Consider the following 22,148-nt stretch of genomic DNA (forward strand, 5'->3'; position numbering starts at 1 on the left):
ACACTGCAGCGGGTAGTTTACAGAAGGAAATATGGTACATTTTGCTTTCTATGAGAAAACACTGTCATGGTGTACACATGCAATTATGCAACTCTTGGTGGTATTTAAGATCCGATGTCAGCTGCAAATGCAATTTACACTTAAAGATTAAGAAACTTTTGGATTAAGCTTCAGTTCAGCTGAATAATAAAGCCATAAATAAATTTCTTACTGCTTGGAAATTCCCCCTGCCCAACTTTCTTCGAGCAATCAAAAACTTAACCCTCTAGGTTTTCTCTCAGCACTATATAAACAATTCCAATTAAGTAAAGAATGTTACTCTTCATTAATCTCTTCTAGTTCCTCTTTATGGCATCTTCTTCAAGTAATCAACCAAGACACGTGAAGAGAAATTACACTACACAAATTAGCAATCAAGTACATCAAGTAACAGTGGGTTTTAATGGCAACTCTTTCCTTTGCTTGCTTTTATCTAATACAACAAGCTGAGCATCTGCTGACTTCCTGCATTTCACTAGAAATGAAGGTGAAATGTGCACTAAAACATAATGGTGTGAACATAAAAAAATAAGTAAATCAATTGTCATGCCTTGCTGTCTGGCTGGTAATTAACACATAAATAGAGGTCCATATTATTGTAAAACCAATCTAAACAAACACTAGACTGGTGTTTTGAAGCTAAGAAGTGGGGACTTAAAGTTGTCAAGCTAGGTAAGTATACACACTCAAGGCACATTGACAACAAACAAAAAATAACCAACTCTTAAACAACCTCAGCTCTGTTCCCTCCACCCTCACCAACCTGAGCAGGCTTCCCTGGGACAGCAGGTTTGGCCAGTGTAATGAGTTAGATAACAAAGTATGTAGAGTAACTGGGAGTGATGACCTCTTACAATTTCCCAGTATTATTAAAATATATGAATTTATAGTCCTATAGCACAAACAGCATGCTTCTTAACAACTCTTCAAAGTCCTCATGAAGTTCAACAAGGCCAAGTGCAAGGTCCTGCCTGGGTCAGCGAAATCCCAAGCACAAATACAGGCAGGGTGGGGAATGGATTGAAAGCAGCCCTGAGGTGGAGGATTTGGATGAAAAGCTCAACATGACACGGCAACATGTGCTCACAGCCCAGAAAGCCAATTGTATCCCGGGCTGCATCAAAAGCAGCGTGGCCAGCAGGTCAAGGGAGGTGATTCTGCCTGTCTACTCTGCTGAGACTCTACCTGGAGTGCTGCATCCACTTCTGGGGTCCCCACTGTAAGAAGGATGCGAACCTGCTGAAGCAAGTCCAGAGGAGGGCCATGAAGATGATCACAGGGCTGGAACAACCTGCCTATGGAGACAGGCTGAGAGTTGGGATTTTCAGCCTGGAGAAGAGAAGGCCCTGGGGAGAACTTATAGCACCTTCCAGTACCTAAAGGGGGCTGACAAGAGAGCTGGGGTGGGACTCTTTACAAGGCCATGTAGAGACAGGACAAGGATTTAAATGACTTAAACTGAAAGAGTAGGTTTAGATTACATGTTAGGAAGAAAATCTTCAAATTCTTTACTGTGAGGGCAGCGAGGCACTGGAACAGGTTGCCCAGAGAAGTTGTTCAAGGCCAGGCTGGATGGGCTTTGTGCAACCTGGTCTAGTGGAAGGTATCCCTGCTCAGCAGGGGGACTGAAACTAGATGCTCTTGAAGGTGCCTTCCAGTCCAAACCATTCTATAATTCTGTGATTGTATGAAGGCAGATCATACATAAGCAATGCTTAATGTCAGTCACCACATAATTTTCTATCCAGGTTTTTTTTACAATTTATGAAAAGGGCTCGAAACTAGATTGAACTGAACTGCAAGTTTAAAAAGAGTATTTCAGGTTGGGGGCAGGGTTGTCATTCTTGCACAGAGGGTATTGTCTGTTATAAATGAAGACCTCATTAGAAAGGAAGCACTGAGTGTACCATGCAGTACCAAAACAATTACTTTGTTAATATGCAGATTCAGTGGAGCCAAATTTGAGTCTTGTACTAACAATAGTGCCTGGTATCATTACACAAAGGAATATTTGCAGTCAAGGCAGTACGTTATAAAAGGAGCACAAACACAAGGACTTACATTTATCCACAATTAGACTGCAAGGAGCCAAGACAATCTTTTGGAAGTTTAGGTCACCAGCCGTTAAAACTAATGACACACAAATATTGAAATTTTATGTTCAGTGCTGCTGCTTCACTCTACTCCAGATACCTCCTGAGGGGAAACTACCTACTTGCATAATTTACCAAAACCACAAACACAAAATGCAGTTCCATTTAAACAAATAAGTCTAATAAGTAAGAAACAAACTTACTACTTTTGTTCTTGAGGATTGACGTGCTGCTCTAACATTAGAAATGCTCCTTGAGGTAGCTGGAGTTGCCAACGGAAGAGTAGTAGAAAGCTGAGGAGGACTGAAGGACATTAAAGGCAATCTGGTATCTCCTAATATGGACTGCTTGGAATTGGAATTTTTATTAGTGAACCTCTCATTTTTACTGTTTCCTGAATCTGCATTACCAATCTCTGTTTTCTCCTCATTCTTGACTCTTCTCAAGCAGTCCTTTATTGTCGACTGAGTTGCAGGCTGACTCAACCAGCACAAAAAGAGTTCATCTACCTTCATCTTCATTGCAGGCTGCAAAATTTTCCCAGGTGACATTTTCTACCAGTTTCCTTGTTTTCTTGGTTCAAATTCAAAGTAAAGATTTGACAATCGTCTAAACATTCCACTTGACTTCTAGTGTTTCACAGACTTCATGGTTCCTGTTAAGGAAAATATGATTATTAAATCTTACAGTTTTAACCAAGTGTTGATATTTATTCCCTCAAGATACCACCAGGAGTTGAGAGTTACATTCTAATATGTGACTTCAACAACATTTTATAAGTGTTACCCATTAATCAGTCAGATTCAATTCCAATAATTTCTTCTAAATAATAGATAACTTTTTTTAAATGATGGAGACTGGACAAAAAGACACTGCACTTGGACTTTCTCAAGAGATATCTAACAAATATCCTCTAATAATGTGCTAAACCCCACGTACTACGATGAATAAGACTTGACTTGCACACACTAAGAACTAAATGTCTAAGTAGTTTATGCAAAGCCTTGATGATAGAACAAGAAAGATTTAAGAAGCAAGTCTTTCAGTCAAGAGGTTTAGAACTAAGACTGAAGGTTCAATTTTCATTCAGAGGTCTGTGCTACTGACTTAAAATCTTGCAATCCCCCCACATGATGCCCAGCTGAATACCCAGAGCTTGGTATCACAGAGTCATTCGATATTTTAAAAACTGATACTTGACATCCACTTTTACAGTTTTTCAAAACCAATGCAAAACCCCATGTGATTCAAGAATTGGGAGTATGATTTCAAGTTCAGCTACTCAACTGAAACAAACAGAATGTATATTTTTTTTAGAGAGAGATAGAGGATTGGAATGAAACACTAACAGAACCAAGTTACTATCAAGATCTGGTACAGTTTAAACAAAAACTATGCTTCCTCATGTTTGCCTTTTTTTTTTTTTTAAAGCCTTTGTCAGTATTTGATCTACATGTATAAGGCAGCAAAGATGTATGGCTGGGCTCGATGACCTTAGAGGTCTCTTCCAACCTAAATTATTCTATTCTATGATTCTATATGCCAATACTTTGCTGAAGAAGCCTTAAAATAAGTACCTCAGTTTGGAAATGAATAACATCTAGCAAACGAACAATACTATTAAAAACCAATGCTCATCCTCATCCTGTGGCAGAACTGGAAGCCCTATAAAACCGCAGCACTTAAACTGTCGCCACTCAGCAGTTTGTTACTCCATCTCTGAACCTGAAGGTCACGTCGTTTCGCTACCTTTTTGTCAGACCAACACCTTCACGGCACCCGCGGCTGTGCCCGGCCAGCCCCAAGCACCATCGACGTGTGAGGAAACGGCTCTGGGGAAGGGCCAGCCCGGCGCCGCCCCGGGAGTGGGGAACCACCGCCGCCACCACCACCACCACCACCGCCACACGCTCGGTCCCTCGGGCCGGCACCTGCCCCTAGCAGCAGCTCAGGGGGGACGTGGCTCCGCGCCGCAGGAGTGTCCCGGAAGACAGACACTCACCCCTACCCAGCTCCGCCGCCGCAGGAGTGTCCCGGAAGACAGACACTCACCCCTACCCAGCTCCGCCGCCGCAGGAGCGTCCCGAAAGACAGACACTCACCCCTACCCAGCTCCGCCGCCGCAGGAGCGTCCCGAAAGACAGACACTCACCCCTACCCAGCTCCGCCGCCGCCCCTCCCGCCGCCGCCTTCAAACACGCGCCTCCTTCCGGCCCGGCCCCGGCGTCTCGCGAGAGCGCGGCCCTTCCGCCCCGCAGGACGCGGCGGCGGTCGCCATGGTGACGGGCAGTGGGGATGGGGGGGCGGCGGGGCCGCCCCGCCTGTGTCAACCGGTGGCCCCGCCGCCCCCTGTGCCGAGCTTAGAGCTGAGACAGGGTCTCGGTGTTCAGAGCTGCGGCAGCTCACAGGCTGCGCCTCACTGGCTGGTTTTTTGAAAGGAGCTGGCAAAGTGACGGGGAGGCAGGTGCCTCCTCAGCGAGTTCGCTGACGACACAAAGCTGGGGCGAGTGGCCAATACCCCAGAGGGCTGTGCAGCCCTCCAGAGGGACCTCGAGAGGTTGGAGAGATGGGCAGAGAAGAACTGTCTGAAATTCAACAAAGGCAAATGCTGTGTCCTGCACCTGGGGATGAGTAGCCTCGGGCACCTGTGCAGGCTGGGGGCTGACCTGCTGGAAAGCAGCTCTGAAGAATCACAGAATATGCTGAGTTGGAAGGGACCCACAAGGATCATCGAGTCCAACTTCTAGCCCTGCAGAGGACCATCCCCAAGAATCACACCGTGTGGGGTGCTGGTGGACAACAAGCTGTCCGTGAGCCAGCAGTGTGCCCTTGGAGTGCATTAGGAAGAGCATTGCCAGCAGGTCATGGGAGGTGTTCCCCTCTGCTCAGGCCTGGTGAGGCCGGATCAAGAGTGCTGTGTCTAGTTCTGGGCTCCTCAGAGAGACATGGAACTCCTGGAGCAGGTACAGTGGAAGGTGACAAAGAGGATAAGTGGACTGGAGCATCTGTCTAATGAGGAGAGGCTGAGGGAGCTGGGCCTGCTCAGCCTTGAGAAGAGACAAATGAGAGGGGACATGATTAACGAGTGTAAGTATCTGAAGGGAGGGTGCCAAGAGGATGGAGCAGGGCTCTTCTCAGTGGTGCCAAGCAATAGGACAAGAAGCAACAGCAAGAAACTGATGCACAGGAAATTCTGCCTGCATATGAGGAAGAACTACTTTACTGTGCAGGTGACTGAGCACTGGAATAGATTGCCCAGAGAGGTTGTGGAATTTCCCTGGAGATACTTAAGAGCTGTCTGGATGCAATCCTGTGCAATGTGCTGTGGGATGATCCTGCTTGAGCTGGGAGGTTGGATCAGATGACCCACTGTGGTCCCTTCCAAACTTACCCATTCTGTGATTCTGTGAAAGTGTGTGAGCTGTTCCAGCTGTTAAATGCTGTTAAAAGGAGAACACTAAATGCTCATTCTACACAATTGCTGTGATTGCTGCTAGTGTTATGGGATTGCAAATGATAGGATGAAAGGAGAAGTGGAAGCAGTAACAAACAAAAGAATAATCCCCTTATTAAGTGAACCATCTGTGCCAATCTGTTTGCAGCCTTTTTTTTTTGCACTGGAAAATATACACTGGAAATTTGTGGCTGCCAGCCTTCAGGGGCACCCCTGTGAGGCTTCCTAGGTACACTTGTCAGTGGGGTCTTAGATAGCTGAGCCTTGCCCCATATAGTTCTTTTCCTTGGTATTTTGTACTTCAGCACGTCATCCGTGTTTTTACATCAGATCACTACTTCCACTACACTGAATTTTGCTCTTGTGGTTTTGCTCATTTGCTCATGTTTATCCATTTTACCATTCTGCCACTTCCTTTACTGTGAGAGACACTCCAGATTTCTGACAGGTTATTATCACAAATCCTGAGAACGTTCCTACTGTGCAACTGAGGCTGTACCAAAGATGATACCAGTTGCATGTTATAGTGGTTTGAAGAGAAGGCTTAAAAATGCAGACAAGATTAATATAGATTATGTAAGTGAAGGAATGAGGTTGCTTTCTCATGTCTGGAAGCTTGGACAGAGGGCACAGAGATGAAGGGCTGAGGAGAAACAAAAGATGAGATGCTGTGAGAGAAATCCAGAACAGTCCAACACAATTATGTTTTGATAATAGCAGAATTACATTTTTGTAGAAACAGAGTCATCTGGCAAAAAGCAGTGTAACTCTTGTAAGTGTACCAGAGAACCTTGACTTACTGCTGTAGACACTGAAATATATTTTCACAAGTCTTAAATGAGATGCTGCATTCCAGGAAACCTGTAGAGGGGTGAAAGTTCTTGAGAGAGTCTCCACTTTTTGAAGTAGAGCAGTACTCTGTTTCCTGCCCATTGGTTGGTGAAGCCAGAAAGTATGTTTTTGGAAAGCTCAAGTGGACAAAACAGCATAACTTTAAGTTGGAGTAAAACATTCAACATAACACAGAGGAAGCAGATGTCAAAGTAGGGATAAATCTGTAAATATTATGGAACTAGCTTTAAAGCAGAGGAAGAGAAAACTCCTTGTTATGGACAGTAGTAAGATTTTTGGCTGAGAACTGAAGGCTGAATTAAGAAGACTGATAGCAGAGCAACAGACATGGAACAAAGAGTACTTTTAAAACATTTTTAATGCCTTTGAAGCGTTCCTTAGTGATGGTGTAGCCATCTGTTGATTGACATGTTGAAGACAGGTGGCAAGAAGTGGATCAGAGAGTGACCTGACAGAGTTGTAGAGTTGGATATCATCTGTGTAGAGATGATGCCCTTTGTTGAAACTGTCAATGAGATCTCTCAGAGGAACTTGAGAAATAAGAAAAAAGAAAAGAAAAAAACCTATGAGAGATATACACAGTCACAGTGTTCTCTCATGCATGTTAGTGTATATTCAAAGCAATTCTAATTCTGACTTTATTAGAGTTTGTCATGATTAACACTGGTATGAGAGAGGAATCAATTCCATGCCTTCTGTTAAACAGAAGACACTTTGGGCATCCTCACCAGGTTATACCAATACTGGCAATTCATACGGATATTTTGAATCTGTCTCTGAATGAATTAGGTCTACCCAGCAGTGTATTCACTGCTAGGGATGTGTGTTTACAGAGATAGAGGAGTCCAAACTTGGCCAAAAATGGAGAAGTACTAAAGTTGGACCTCTTTGTTCAGATCTTCCACTGAGAATTTAAACTTGAAATTCCTTTTTGACCACTATTTCCATGTTCTTGCTGGCATAGTAAGAACAGAAACTATACCTTTCTATGTTGCTTTCAATGTAGGGAAAAAAAAATCTGTTCTAGTGTTTTACGTTTTATGTGAAATGTATCTACCTGGTTTAAGGATGGGCTCCTTTAAAAATCCCCTTAATAAATATTGAATAATAAAGTACTGAGTGTGCAATATCCAACTGATACCTGAAAGGTTAGTGATGGGGTTACACTTAGCATTGTTGTAAAAGACACACACTACACTTTAGGTAAGGCACTTGTTTAACAAGTGCAAGAGAGTGGTGTATTGATATAGCTCATGCCAATTAACGACAGGAGTGCTTGGGCCTAACAACACAGTGCAGTGGAGTTAGTACACCCATGCTAGTATATCCATGTAGCACAGTACTTCCCCCTGTACAGTGTGGGGAGCTACTAATCCTCATGGAGAAGCTGAAGAGCCACATGAGCTTCTAGATCTTGTTGTCTCTGTTGCATACAGCTTGTTTCTGGCTTTATTTTACTGGTCTTGTCTCAGAAAGTGATTAGCAGTACTGCCAGTATACACTCCTGGCTTAATATCAAGGTCCCCCTTTGCCTTTATTTGTCACTGTGTGCTGTTCATAGGGAATATTTCTGTTCCTAATCAGCATTTTGCAGTGAAGGCTGGGCTTCTTCCCTGATAACCTTGGGTCTCTACAACTTGGATATATGGGTATTAAAGAGGCGTCTCCACACCCTCTGTACTAGTGGGAGTAAAACAGCATTTCTAAGGCCTGATTAATGTTATCCTGAGGTAGACTTGTAACCTAGGTCAGAAGTAACATGATTTAAAAGTTCTGTTCCTCTCCACTATTTAACAGGAATCTCAATTAGTATCTCAGGTATACACAACCACATTTTAGAAGTCTAAAGTTAGATAGAATAATGTGTTTGGAGTATTATATTTACTTTCATACACCTGTGTTAGATTTAGTCTCATCTGGTCTCAAAAGCAGAGTTGTCATAACTCAACAGAGTGGGAGGTTAAGGTGGAACACAAGCCTGAGATCAAAATGCAGTTCACTGCAGGATCTTTATGAGTCCTTATTCTAGAGCTTTTCATATGCCTTTGTGGTGGTTTTCTCTGGGGTAGACTTATTTTTCTTCACAGTGGCTGGTATGTGGCTGTGTTTTGGATTTGTGCTGAACACAAGGTTGATAATATAGAGATGTTTTTGTTATTACTGAGCAGTGCTAACACAGAGCCAAGGCCTTTTCTACCTTCCATGCTGCCACTCTGGTGAGCAGACTGGGTGTGCACAGGAAAGTGGGAGCTGGGACAGCTGACCCCAACTGACCAAAGGGATATCCAATACCATATGACATCATGCTCAGTGGGAGGAAGAAGGAGAAAGGTGGGGATGTTTGGAGTGATGGCATTTGTCTTCCCAAGTCACTGTTATGGGGGCGGGCTCTCCTGGAGATGGCTGAACACCTACCTGTCCATGAAAGCAGTGAATTAATTCCTTGTTTTGTTTTGCTTTTGTGCACAGCTTTTGCTTTTCCTGTTAAGCTGTCTTTGTCTCAGCCCATGAGTTTTCTCACTTTTACCCTCCGATTCTCTCCCCGATCCCGCTGGTGGGGGAGTGTGCAAGTTGCCTGAGTGGGACTTGGCTGCTCACTGGGGTTAAATCATGACAGCCTGTCATATAGGGAAGAGAACTACAGTACCTCTTTAAACTGTTGCCTTTTGATCAGGCTTTTGCTTTTGTAATGTGTTTATAATGCTTTTGCTGACACATTTCACAACTTTCAAATTTAGGCATCTGAAATCTGGTTCTAACCTATATATAAGCACTAAAATAACTGTCCTGATTTCCCAGTGTGCTAACTTAGTAGGAAGCAAGTGTGCTGAATGTCTCTGGCAAACCAGTCACTTTTATTTAAGTTGCTGTTATTGAAAATTTTGGCCAGAAGAGCTTATTGAGGTTGTGCTGCCAAGGTGATGTTCCTTCTAAACCTGCTTATGGTATGCAGTCAGAGAGACTTCACTCAGGAGAGTGTCAATGTTTCTTTCCACTAAGTGAAAGATAAAGTCTGGGATACTGTCACTAAAACAAAAATTCCTAGTCCTGGTACTAATTTTGGGGGAGCATGGAGAGGACATCGGGTGTCTTACGCTGTCTCATTTAAACTGAAAGGAAAGGCTAAGAAAATGGTGATAACTGGGAAAGCCTTAAGTTATGCATCCATACCAGCTAACCAGGCCACTCCATCCTTTCTTGCAGCAGCTTACCAAAAATAGAGCTAAGATGGTGAACTACAGGTCATATGGCCTCCAGAAGTAGCATCATATGCAGACAAAAAAATGTCAGCAATGCTGACTTGGTGCACATGTTTGGCAGCCAGCAAAGCTCTCAGAAGAGCATGATATTGAGACTTTAGGCTTGAATTTTCTCTGTCTTCCACCACCTTGAGGTGGAATACTGCAGCAATATAGGATCTGGTTATTATCTTGCTGATGTACAACTCTTTAAGAGCAAATCAGAGATAAAATTACACAATGCTTTGTAACTTGCCAGCTTGTGTCATGAGTAGAGGCATTTAAACATTCTGTACTTGAAGACACATTTTGTTTCCTCCTTATCACACACACCGTGTAATTAGATTCTAATGCCTTGTCACTGACTATCTCTTTATGGGAGCAGTTGGTTTAATGTGGGAACATTTACATCTCTGCAAGGAAAAAAAAGAGAGTGTAAAATGTAGATGCTGTAAGAGCAGGTGCACTAGAAGGCAAAGAACAAAATTGGTTTAGCAGTTGTTTGCCATCATGTTTTTAGATTAATTCCTGCTGCATATCACTGCAGGGCTAGCAATGAACAGTTCTGGTACATTTTACTGAATTACTATCAGTGTGTTGGTTTTTCTCCCACAGGGGCCTTGGGCTGGGCAATGTTTAACAGCAGTCCAGATGTGAAGGCTGGTTCTGCATTAAGTCACCCTGATCTTCTAATCCCAGGTTCACATACTTTGAGTGCTGTATTTTATCCAATGGTTTTATCTAGCATTGTATGCAGGTCACATGGAGTTTATGAAAAACTGCTTGAAATGCAGTCTCTGGGGTGATGTTTAACAAGGTGTGCATGAGGATGTTTATGGGGTGTGAGAATGGGAGTCCATTCATTCTCCACGTTTAGTGTTACTGAGCCCAGTTCTCTTCCAACCTTGTCCTGGTGCAATCATTAAAGGGGAGAGGAGACTCTGAGCTATTGTATGCAGCATCCTGCAATGTCTGCCAGCTACTTGTCTGCTACCATGCCAGGTACTTGGCTCTTTCATCTCCGTCACCTGGCTAGGACCCAGCCAGAAGAACTGAGACCTAAACTTGTTTTGGGATAGAATCAACTTTTCTCTATGTTTCATCAGAGCAGTCTTCATTAGATTATTGAGGGGGCAGTGTAAAACACAGTGCCTGTACTCCTGTAGTGGATTTCTGTGGCTGGGTTTTGGTAGCGGGGGGGGGGGGCTACAGGGGTGGCTTCTGTTAGAAGCTGCTAGAAGCTCCCCCTGTCCTGTGGAGCCAATGCCAGCCGGCTCCAGGACAGGCTTCCTTCCACTGGCCTTGGCCAAGACAATCAGGAGTAATAGTAACACCTCTGTGATAACATATTTAAGAACAGAATGTATTGCACAGAAAGAATTCCAGCCAGGGAAGAGCAAAGTGAAAACATGGGAACAACAGTGCAGACACCAAAGTCACTGCAGAAGGAGGGGCAGGAGGTGCTCCAGGTGCCGGAGCTGAGGCCCCTGCAGCCCGTGGTGCAGACCATGGTGGAGCAGCTGTGCCCCTGCAGCCCATGGAGGACCATCGGGGTACAGAGACCCACCTGCAGCCCATGGAGGAGCCCATGCTAGAGAAGGTGGATGCATGAAGGAGGCTGTGATCCTGTGGGAGGCCCAAGATGGAGCAGGGTCCTGCCGGGGACATGCAGCCCATGGAGAGGGAAGCCCACACTGAAGTAGGTTTCTGCCGGGTAGGACTTGTGGCCCCTGTGGGGGACCCACGCTGGTACAGCTCATTCATGAAGGACTGTACCCCATGGAGAAGTGACCCATGGGACAGCAGTTTGAGAAGAACTGTTGCCCGAGGGATGGACTAACACTGGAGAGGTCCATCAAGGACTGTCTCCCGTGGGAGGGACCCCACAGAAGTGGGAAAGGACTCCTCTCCCTGAGCAGTGGCAGAAACAACAACTGACCATAACCCCCATTCCTCATCTCCCTGCACCGCTGGGGGACAAAAGGGAAAACATGGAAGGAAGGAGGGGTGGGAGGAAGGTTTTTAATTTCTCACTCTTTTGCTATTATCCTGTTAGCAATGAATTTAAGTACTATCCCCACTTTGAGTCTGTTTTGTCCGTGAGGGCAATCAGTAACTGACCTCTCCCAGCTCTTAACTCATGAATCCTTTGCTAGTTTTTTTTTTTTCTCTCCTCTGTCTGGTTGCAGAGGGAGAGTGAGAGAGTGGCTTTAGTGGGTACCTGGTATCTGGCCAGGGTCAACCCACTACAACTCCTTTTCTGTTTTTGCAGTTCTAAAGAAATGGAAATCATGTAATGGACAAGTATATTTTTATCACTTGGTACCCACAACTGCTTCTTTAATAACAAGTATATTTCTAGGGCATGGTTTTAGAATGTCTGTGTACATACCTACATACATACGTTAGATGGAAACTGCAGTAAACCACAGAATTATGCTAGCTGCCACTGCTATAATTAGCTCACTGAACTAAAAATAATTAATATAGTTAATCTTTGGATTGCAACACAATGAGAAGCACACACCTAATAAATCACATTTTTTTATTATTATCTGCTAAGTATCTGGCTACTTGAGTAATATTTTCAACTTTGGTTAAATTCACCTTGTGCTCTTCAAAGCTAGTAGCAAGATTTCCATTTTTCATAATGGTATGGGATCAGACATCTATGCTCTGGGGGGTTTCATTCACTACTGCATTACTCCAGTTACAAGATCTGATCTGCAATTTGACTGCTATTTTCATTCAGCAAAACTAAAAGATTAACTATTTCTAAATTTATGAGCTAATTAGGACACTAATACAAACCACATTTATAATTTTCCTGAGTTTGCTTAATCCTTCTTCATTACAAAAGTCAGTTCAGATGTCCATAAAAGCTTACAGAAAAAAAAAAAGTATTTGTTTTCATTTTCATTAGGGAAAAGTGAAAATTCCAAAATATTCTGGGCAGACAGAGCCACATTCTTTTGCTCTCATTAAAGTCATTTTAGTTACAGTAGTTAGAGGAGGAAAACACTGTGCAGCTCTAGGCATATGTCTGCAAGATTGCCAACACCAGTAATTTTATCACAGGTTTAATAAGATTTAGTGTTTTTTCTTATAAAGCTCCAGAGTCTTATGATTATGAAATAATGTTATCTTCCATTAAATGTGTATATTAAAAAGAACCCTTGTAGTTGCAAAGAAAGTATTGGAAATACAAAATTAATGGCTCAAAAATCCTAATTAAAAATATATATATGAGCCTCAGATTAATTTCTTTAAAATCAAGATTTTAGAAGCAATCTTGGATTTTGAAAAGTGTTTATTAATCTAAATATTGTGTCAGTCGTGGCACTAATTCAGCATTATTGTTCTTCAAGTATTTCTGTATATTCTTTTCCTACTTTAGAAGCTTCTTTTAAGACACAAAAAACCTACACGTTTTTCTGATTTGAGTGCATCAGAGTGCTGAGACTTAGGATAAGAGCTGGTTGGTTACATATTTTAGATGTTGGAGCCAGACAGCAATTCAGTCTAATAATGTGCATGTCTACTATTTCCTGAAAATTTGCTGGTACATGACCCCTTATATGCATATATGTGACCCTGCAACAAACTCTTTCATGTGGTGCCAAAAAATGGCATTAGCTTCAGCTGCTTTATTAAATTGCTACCCGAGCTGGCGTACATTCGCAGTGAGCAAGGCACGGCGTATCAGCAGCTCACATGTGGTGTGCCAGCTAACATGGGAACGTCTGCTCCCCTCCACGCCCACTGGGGAGAGCCTACAGAGGAAGAACAACCGCCCCTGGAATGCTGGGCCATAGTATTTTGCACAAACGATGTTTGTCCATTGCTCTGAGGAAAGCACGGGAGGTGCACTAACAAATGGCTGCCTTGAGCCATGTTGCTCCTTTTAAAAGCCCCCAGCTCCTCCAGTTGTCAGTGAGACAGGGTTCCCAGCAGACAAGTAGTCTGGCTTTTAAGAAGCGCTTATCAAATAGACTGCAGCTGTGACAGACTATACTGTTCCCAACTAAATATTCTGTCCCAAAGACAAGGTTAGAGAAATAGTCCCTGTAATTAATGTTTAGCTTTTAATATTATTAGCTGAAAAGGGAAGTGAATGTGACAGCAGCCAGCAACTGCCAAGGTATAGATCCAATACTGGACTATTATGGAAATGAGAAAAGTGCAAGCTGGAAGAAGATAAAGCTTGCATAATATTTCACATGATCCTGGGGAAAATAATTGCAGCTAAAGGATATAATTTGGATGTATGAGGAGCATGCACAGGGGCTAAATTTATCTGGGTGATGCAGGCTTCTCTGGGCTGGACCTCGGTTCCTGTGACCTGCCTCCAGAAGTGCCTGTTGGTATCCCTTGGTTGTGAAAGTTCCCCTGTGAGGCTTAGTGCCCACAGACTAATACGGCCTTTGGGAATAGTCCCCCTGGTAAAATGAAACTAGCTTGTATTAGTATTTTAATGCTGCCATTTCTGACTTTTGAGCACCTCCTCACATACCTTTACTGTCCTAACTCCATACTTAGCCCTTCTACAGGGACTGGTTCTAAGAGCTTTTCTGGAAGGATCAAGATTGGAATGCAGCTTTTCAACAAAATTAAAATATTTTTCTAATTTTCTTTTGTACTGAGCTGTACAAATTCCTGTCATGCGTCTTATACTTTTTATATTCCCACACAGTTGTTCACAAAAGAAATTCCAAATAACTCTCAGCAGAAATAAGCACATGCAGCAAATATCATTAAGTGTTCTAGACCTTGAAATGCAGTTGATAGGTTAATCAAAACTATGCAATTGTTTCCCATCCTATTCAGGACAGAGGTCAAGCTTCTACTTTAATTACTTCAAAATCACATCCTTAAATCCTGTTCTATGACATCTTAAGCTCATTTTTGTGTTTCTGATTATGTAAAACACCTCAGACTTTGTGTATCTATTTGGTATTTGATTCACTTTAACCTATTAAATATTGCATTTTAATGACTTCTATTCCTGCAAGTCCTGAGGAGGTAAAGAATCTGGGAACGGTAATTGGGCTTTATTTTTGTATTCATGGGTGTAGCTTTTAGTGGCTTCCATTGCATAATCACGTTCATACCATACAGCATTGCATGTAATGTTTGGTTCCTAAATTGCTTTTGCAAGGAAGGTTGAAAAAATGCAATTTTTATTATTCTTTTTAATCTGGGACTTAACTGAAATGAATATATTTGTGTGTCTCCCTAGGTTCAGCTCTTCTCCCATGACTGTGCTGTGGATCACAAATTACTGTTCTTGCTAGCATGCACCACTTCCTGCCAATGTTTCTTAATTTGGAAGAGTTAGTTCAATATTAAGAGCTTCTAATTGTAAGTATTTTTTAATGTAGCTATTATCCTTGATAATCTGAGCACTTACCCTGCTCTTGAGAGTTTCTGTGCATGATTTTTCCATGTGCTTCACACTCCATCTTTACCCTGTGGCTGTGAAACTGAACATGGTGTTATGGGAAACTCCATTGACAGGTAACTTAGGGAAAATAAAAGCCCCGTGAGTGTGTCCAGCATTGTGCAGAGTTCTCTGTTTCCACAGAGGAAGCTCGAGTCCGAGTGCTGTTCCTGTGAGCTGCTTGTGATGTGGAGGAAGGAAAAATGATGAAAAATGTTCTTCCCCAGTTGTGAAGGCCACCCCACGTCTGCCACGTTTGGGGAAGTTCCTCTGAACAGAAGTTCCCCTCATCTTCCTGGCCTGGATAACTAACGCCTGGGCACCTGCATGTTGTGTGGAGTGAGAGAGAAAAACATGGAGGAGGCTTCCCTGTTTGCACAAGCTGTAGTACAACCAGTAGGGGCAGTCTGAGACCTCATGTTTAACACAGTGCCTCAACATTTAGGTTGCTGCATTACGTTTATAATTAAATGCTAGTGGTGCCAGTTTGGCATTCCTTGTGGCTTAAATATGCCAGATAAAAGAAAAGAAATAACTGGAATAGAGTACTTGGAAACCAAACAGCATAACTCCATGCACCTCTAGACCGAAAGAAAATAACTATTGATGGAATTTTTAAACCAAACTATATTTATGCAACATCATTATCCTCTTGTTTTCCTGGAGGCATCTTGTCCAAGTCCAAATGTCCAATCAAGTTGCATCAATAGGGTGGTGCCAAGCTGAAGTTGTTCAAATCAATCGTTGTTTTGGAGTTGAACTTCAAAAGTAGCAAGATGGTTTTCCAAAATGAAATTGGTAGTCCTTTGGAAATAATGAGATACCTGGTGACATTACTTCACAAAACTTTTGGGGATGGAAATGAAGCATTACAGTAGTTCAGTATATCAAACCACTTGAAGTGATTAAAAGGGCTGTATTTCTTTCTTTAAAAGCATTTAAAAACATATTGAAAGGCTTCAGTAAGCCACCATTGAACACTGCAGGTACATACTGGGAATAGGTGTGTTTTGCCCCAGTTTTGTACTCATTCGCTTGAGCATTCTTAGGAAGATGCCTGCATTTTCCCCCAAAGGTGGCTGCTTTTCACGTGTTCTAACCTACATAAATTCTTAATGTTTTACTATACTTTTTGCAGTGGAGATGTTATTTTTTAGGTAATAAGAAAAAGCCTCAGTTCTACCAGGTAATGTGCATTTTTTGCACCTTATGAGAATATTGAATAGACTTCATTATTTTTTTCAATACAAGTCTGAATTCTACCATTTGATTACCTGAACCAAAAGCATTTCAATTTGCCATCCATCACCCTGACCAGTGTAAAATGCTGAATATTCAGATTAAATTGGAACTTTTTTTCTATGAATAAGGATTTTGATTCAATTCTATAATATACAGTGTCTCTAGGGAGAGGAAATTGAGCTGAAGGTCGCTGAAGGCAAGTGAGAAAATTGTATTATCCAAATACAAAATTCTTTTTCTTATCATCAAAACCTGAAATACAGCCATGGGGAATAAGGGGGTCAAGAGAGAATTCAATTAGAGATGAAAATAGAAAAGGTGCATTTTTCAACTTACCTTTCATTTTTCCAAACAAGTGGCAGCACTGAGCTGTATAAGAACAATGGAATATTTGTCTTATACTTTTTTTTAAAGTATAAATCAGAAAACATTCTTAATCAGTTATAAAGAGGTAGTAAGAGTCCATATGAGAATGAAGTGACCAATTCTTCATAGCCTTAACCATTGCAGTTTTAGCTTGTTCATCAGTTGTGGGGAGAGATAATGAATATCTAATTGCAATAATTTGTATGGATAAAATTCTCTTGTTAGGAAAGAACAATTCTTAAATGTTTGTAATCAGTTTCCCCTCTAAGACAGTTTGTGATAACAATTTCTGCCCTTTTCCCTCCTTAACTCATAATATTAAATGACAAATGTTCAAAATAATTGTAGAAGCATAGTGGTGTTATGCCGTAACACCATGTTATGCCATCCTTATTTTTTTTTAATGATTCTCTTTATTTGTTTTAGTGTGGATACCAAGAACTTATAAAATTAACCAGACCCTGCCCTCTGACACATTAACAATTGCACATCCAGGCTGTGCTTTAGCGAAGAGCTGCTGAGCTTGCTCAGTTCTCAGCTGCATGGCCGGTGTCTCTGCTGCCGGTACACCTGTGTCTGCGGGGTAGGTTTCCTCTTGTTAAAGGCATTTGAGCTAATGCTGAGACTAATGTTAGAGGAAAGGAGATTTCCAGTGGTATTCTGGAATGCTAATTTAGCAACTTCATGAATGTGCTCTGTAAATTACACAGTGATTTGCAAAATTAGTTTGAGATGACTCAGGAGTTCTTATTCAGTTTCTGTATTTGTCAGTTTAGCTTGCAGTCATTTCCTAAACATTTGTTCTTTCCAAGAAAAAGTCACTGTGGTATTTACAGAAACCTGTATTTGGTAAGTGATAATTTTTAATAGTTTATCATTTCATAACTGTTTATAGTTTTTCTAGTTAGAATAGATGGTGCCAAATATAAACAAACAATCAAATATATTTTAATTCTAAGGAGCACTTCATTCATACTGCAAATACCAGTTCTGAGTTTAGTAGTCTTTTTTTAAAAAACTGAAATTAGCAATCACAACCTTGGTTCTCTAATGGTGCAAAGATTGTATATGCAGATGTGAAATGAGGCCTTTTACCTGTTTGTGAGCATATGCAGTTGTTATTGTTAGGAAGCAGAAACAATGATACAGTACCCAGCACATCTCTGAACGTGTGACAGAGTTCATAGAGAAGAATAATTTTCTCCCAGATTCACTGGTTCTTTAGAACAAATGACCCAAGCACTCCTTAAAGCATCCTTTTCCATGGGAGAAAAATCTCAATTCTTGGATTATTTATTTTTTTTTTTGTAAACTAAAATTATGTTTCAATTTTGTTGCCTTATTTCATTTAAAATCTAATGGGCTGTGTTATAGACACAGAAATGAACTGGAATGAGATTACTTCAGTGGGAATTCACTTTCTTTAGATTTTTTAAGATCTTACTATGCTCCTCTCTGTATTTTCAGTGCCAGAACACCTTTATAAACCTAGTGCTTAATAGATTAACTGGCTTTCAGTGGAAGTGAAAGGGCTCTTCAGATTGGATTGCAAGACTGCGGCTTTTGTAAAGTAAAATTCCTACTAGATGGATCAGGAGTGTCTGCATGTTGCTTATGTAATGAGATTTGAATTGTTGGGGTTTTTTTTAAGTGACAAAGAGTTTTCTATTTAATATCTAATGAAATAAGACTTACTTTAATTTTCATTTCAACCTATCACAGGAACAAGAATTTCATCCACAGTTGCTGAATTTTTCAAAGTAAAGGAAAAAGTACATTACATAGGTAACATTATTCAGTCTGGTTCTGTTTAAATCTACTGAACTTCCTTCTATTTGACAAAATGTAATATTAATGTTTTTGGAATCTGGGGACTTCAATAACCTAAGAAAATTAAAAAATAAAAAGAGTTTTGCTGAATTGAAATAGGTTGTTAGAAGAAAATCAGGCTTTGGTAAAGGGAAGGGAAAAAAAATGATAAAGAGAAATCACATTGGCAGAAACCTCAGACATAATGGAAACAAGTAGGTCAAAAGAGTTTTTCAAAACAATATACCTTTGGAGTATATATTATCAAAAGCACCACTAATTCTTTAGGCAGAAAGACACTGAGATCAAACAAATGCAAATTTATAGCTAACCATTAAACAGCTACTTGGGTGATGGGAACAAAAGAAAATATATACAGTGCATAAAATTGAACCAAGTGATTATTAGAATGAAAAGGTATGACACCAAAATAATATAAATATAAATATAAAATAAATGCACTTGATGTTTCAAAGCAAACTTAAGCCTCGGTGTTTGGGAGTGAAGTTCTATGGGGTAGGCCTTCTGTAGAAGTTTGATGATTAAATCCTAAGATTTGGGAAAGGGAATTAAAACTAATGTCAACCTCCTGGATTGTAGAGAGAGGAACTTCCTTTTTTAACTAACTGTTATGGACTGCTGGAGAATGCAGCAAAATAGAGTTTATGCAGTAAAGTGGTAGTTGGGCAGAGGCAAAATATAATAGAAAACCTTCACTTCCCTTCAGAGGTATTGCTTTAAAAACAGATAGGCCAGAAGACACGGACAACAAAGAAGGAAAAGGGTTATGCAAAGGGTCTAAGGATGATTTGCACTGTTTCTCTCTTGTAAGACAGATGCTGGAGATCCTCAGCTCAGGTGAACTCAGTGGGAGTTGAGGCTGGGTGGCAGCTTGGACTTGGAAGGCCAAACAAATGACGTAAAAGGCCAGAGATAAACATTTAAAGGCCACATGTATTTATTTGTCACCTTAGTGTAGGCAAATTGCTTACATGGTAAAACACTGCTTGATAGTGCAGCCTAACAGCTGCTCTGTAGTAAAGTGAAGGAACTGTGTTGTCTAGGCAAGAGACTGACCTACTTAATCAAATACTTTTGGGAAGACTTTTTAAGTATCAAACACCTTTTTCACACAGTGTTAGAATTGTGACATTAGACATTCAATAGTCAGGAGTTCCCAATGGATGAGGAAGTAAGCTCAGCTCAGCCCTGTTGTATTTCACTGTAGGGAAAAGATTACACAGATGAAGTACGAGATAAGTTACTTTGCTAGACCAACATATCCTTGTGGAATGGCTTGTCCCTGAGGTTCTGGGCTGGTATCATTAGAGACAAGTTGCTTGTACAATTGCTTTTGACCACTCTGCATCATGGATGGCAGCCCAGGGGATAAGCCAGGCTCCTTGCAGCTATTCCGGCTGTTATCTTTTTCCTCTGTGGCTATGTGGCCCCTGGAGAATGGAGGGAATGGAGGAAAAAGAGTATAAAAAAAAAAGTTGCTGTCCCTCATATGACCCCTGCTGGACTCCTGTAAAATTAGCATCAATACTTAACAGTATGTTATGCTGCTGTTTTATCAGCAGCAAATTTAGATAAACCAGACATCTAGAGAAGTCCACAAAGAGTAGAAGATATATTTTTGGAGAAGGACATCTGGAGGGAACTCACTTGAGTAGGTGAAATTTTTTTGTGGCTGTCCCAGCACATGTAACACATACCATTTTTTTCCCTCTGCAGTTTTCAACTTTAGCAGCTCACAGATTGTGTTGGCTTTGTGGGTCATGGTATGCTGACTGAAGGAGCCATTCCTGCTCCCCTGGATATTACTGGGAGGGTCATCTTTGACTTTAAGGGCGCATGGCCTTAACTGGCAGCGTGCGGTTGTGTAGACCTTGGGTATAAGGGAATTTCCTAGACACATGTCAACACCATGGTTTCTGAACAGCCAAGTGTGCAAATGGCATAGAGTGTTACAGAACACCTGGTGGAAAAAGGGACTGCCCAGGTGACTGATGTGAAGTGTACTCTGTTAAAAGGAATGAATCGGTTATCTCGATATATTTTGGATCAGAGTCTAAGTGACATGTTGAACACCTTGAGCTATCAATGACTTCAGCAAAACCTATTGTTGCAGCCAGCAGGATACTGCTTTACCGGGACAGTTAAAGATGCAGATGTAGTGGAAGAGAGTTTTATTCAGTAACATATAAGTGGAATAAAAGCAGGCAGCAACTGCCAGAACTGGGTATTCGTACTCCATGAAATTGTTTCATCCATTTAATAGAAATTTGCAGAGTGGCAAGCCCTCCCACCAACAGTTTCCTTCTCCATTTTTATGACTCTACAATATGAGGGAAATATCTTAACATGAATATGACTGTGCTTCTTTTATTTATAAGAATAAAGCTCTTTTCTTTCAGCTGCAGACCTGTTATTGCAACAGTAAACAAGAAAAGAGCAATCAATTTTAAACTGATAAACAGTGAAAGTTTTCAGTGGCTAGAATAAGTTATGTTGAGGTTATTTGCTGAGAGCAGATTAGGAGAAAGCCAGCACTTGTGTCTATTCAGCTTTCTAAGGAAAAGTAAACTCACAAAGTCTTGTTTATTAGCTTTTTTTATTAACAACAAATTAGGTACTGTGGTATGCACCTATGCCTATGGACAGTTAAATCTGAACTTGTTCTCCCCTGTGCATGAATATGTACACGTGTACTAATCATTTTACATACTGAAACAGCTGAAAAGCCCAGAGAGAATCTAGCTCCAGGAGAGCTTTTCCTGTTTACTTTGTTGTCTGTTGGATTGTGGACTTATTAAAACACAGCTATAATTTGGTAAAACTCTAAAGCAAAATTTGTCCAAGAAGTTGCTTTGCATAACTGCAAAGTGCAGTGATTAGCTTGCCATTGGGAAGAAAGAAATACACATAAAGTGATAAAGCCAATTGTATAATTGGGTTACATGGATGTGTTGCAGAACTGTCTTTCTTAAAAAAAGTTATGAGATTGGTAGATACAGAATTTCCACACTTTTTTTTTTTGTCTCTTACAAAGAGAGAAGAATCATCCCTTTCCCTCTTTTCTGTTTTACAAGCAAATAAGAACCAAAGCAGAATCCTCTTTAGGCCATACCTTTTATTTACCATAGTCTGATTGCCAAAGACACAATTCAACTGAGTATAATATATATGCATGATGATGGACTTGTCAGCCTTGCCTGGTGGGAAGCGAGGTTCTAGTGGAGAAAGTGAAAAGGAAAAATTAAACACCAAGTGAAAACTCTTGAGTTTTGAACTCCAGGTGATGTTTTAGAGGGTAGGACTTTCAAAGCATCCTCCTGGGACATGAAAGAGGAAAACTAGAAAACCTCAACTAAATAGATCAAACCCATAGTTGTAGGTTCATATTCAAGTACAAAGGCTTACTGTGGACAAGGTGCTGATAGATGTAGAAAGCAGAAGCCTATTAAGCTTTGGGAAACTCTTTCTTATATTCTCTAATGACCATACTACTGTGTGTTGAAGAAAGAACATGAAAATTATATTGCTAGAGATGTGAGCAGGGAGTCCTCAGTGGTAACTGTGCAGTTCATCAACTAAAGCCTCCCTTCCTG

At 41.1% G+C, this 22,148-nt stretch overlaps 1 protein-coding gene across 1 annotated transcript in view; it reads right to left on the reverse strand.

Moving 5' to 3' along the window:
* The window catches only part of PPP2R3B (protein phosphatase 2 regulatory subunit B''beta), a 48,469-nt gene extending 44,061 nt beyond the window's left edge, over window positions 1-4,408 (reverse strand). Inside the window, exons 1-2 of the mRNA XM_032681054.1 lie at window positions 4,285-4,408; window positions 2,336-2,787 (exon numbers count right to left, since the gene is read on the reverse strand). Coding sequence (XP_032536945.1) covers window positions 2,336-2,683 — 348 coding nt within the window. The 5' untranslated portion in view covers window positions 2,684-2,787; window positions 4,285-4,408. The remainder of the gene's footprint in view (window positions 1-2,335; window positions 2,788-4,284) is intronic.
* Window positions 4,409-22,148: the final 17,740 nt, after the last annotated feature.

Source organism: Chiroxiphia lanceolata, chromosome 2 (assembly GCF_009829145.1).
Source record: "Chiroxiphia lanceolata isolate bChiLan1 chromosome 2, bChiLan1.pri, whole genome shotgun sequence".
NCBI lineage: Eukaryota > Metazoa > Chordata > Aves > Passeriformes > Pipridae > Chiroxiphia > Chiroxiphia lanceolata.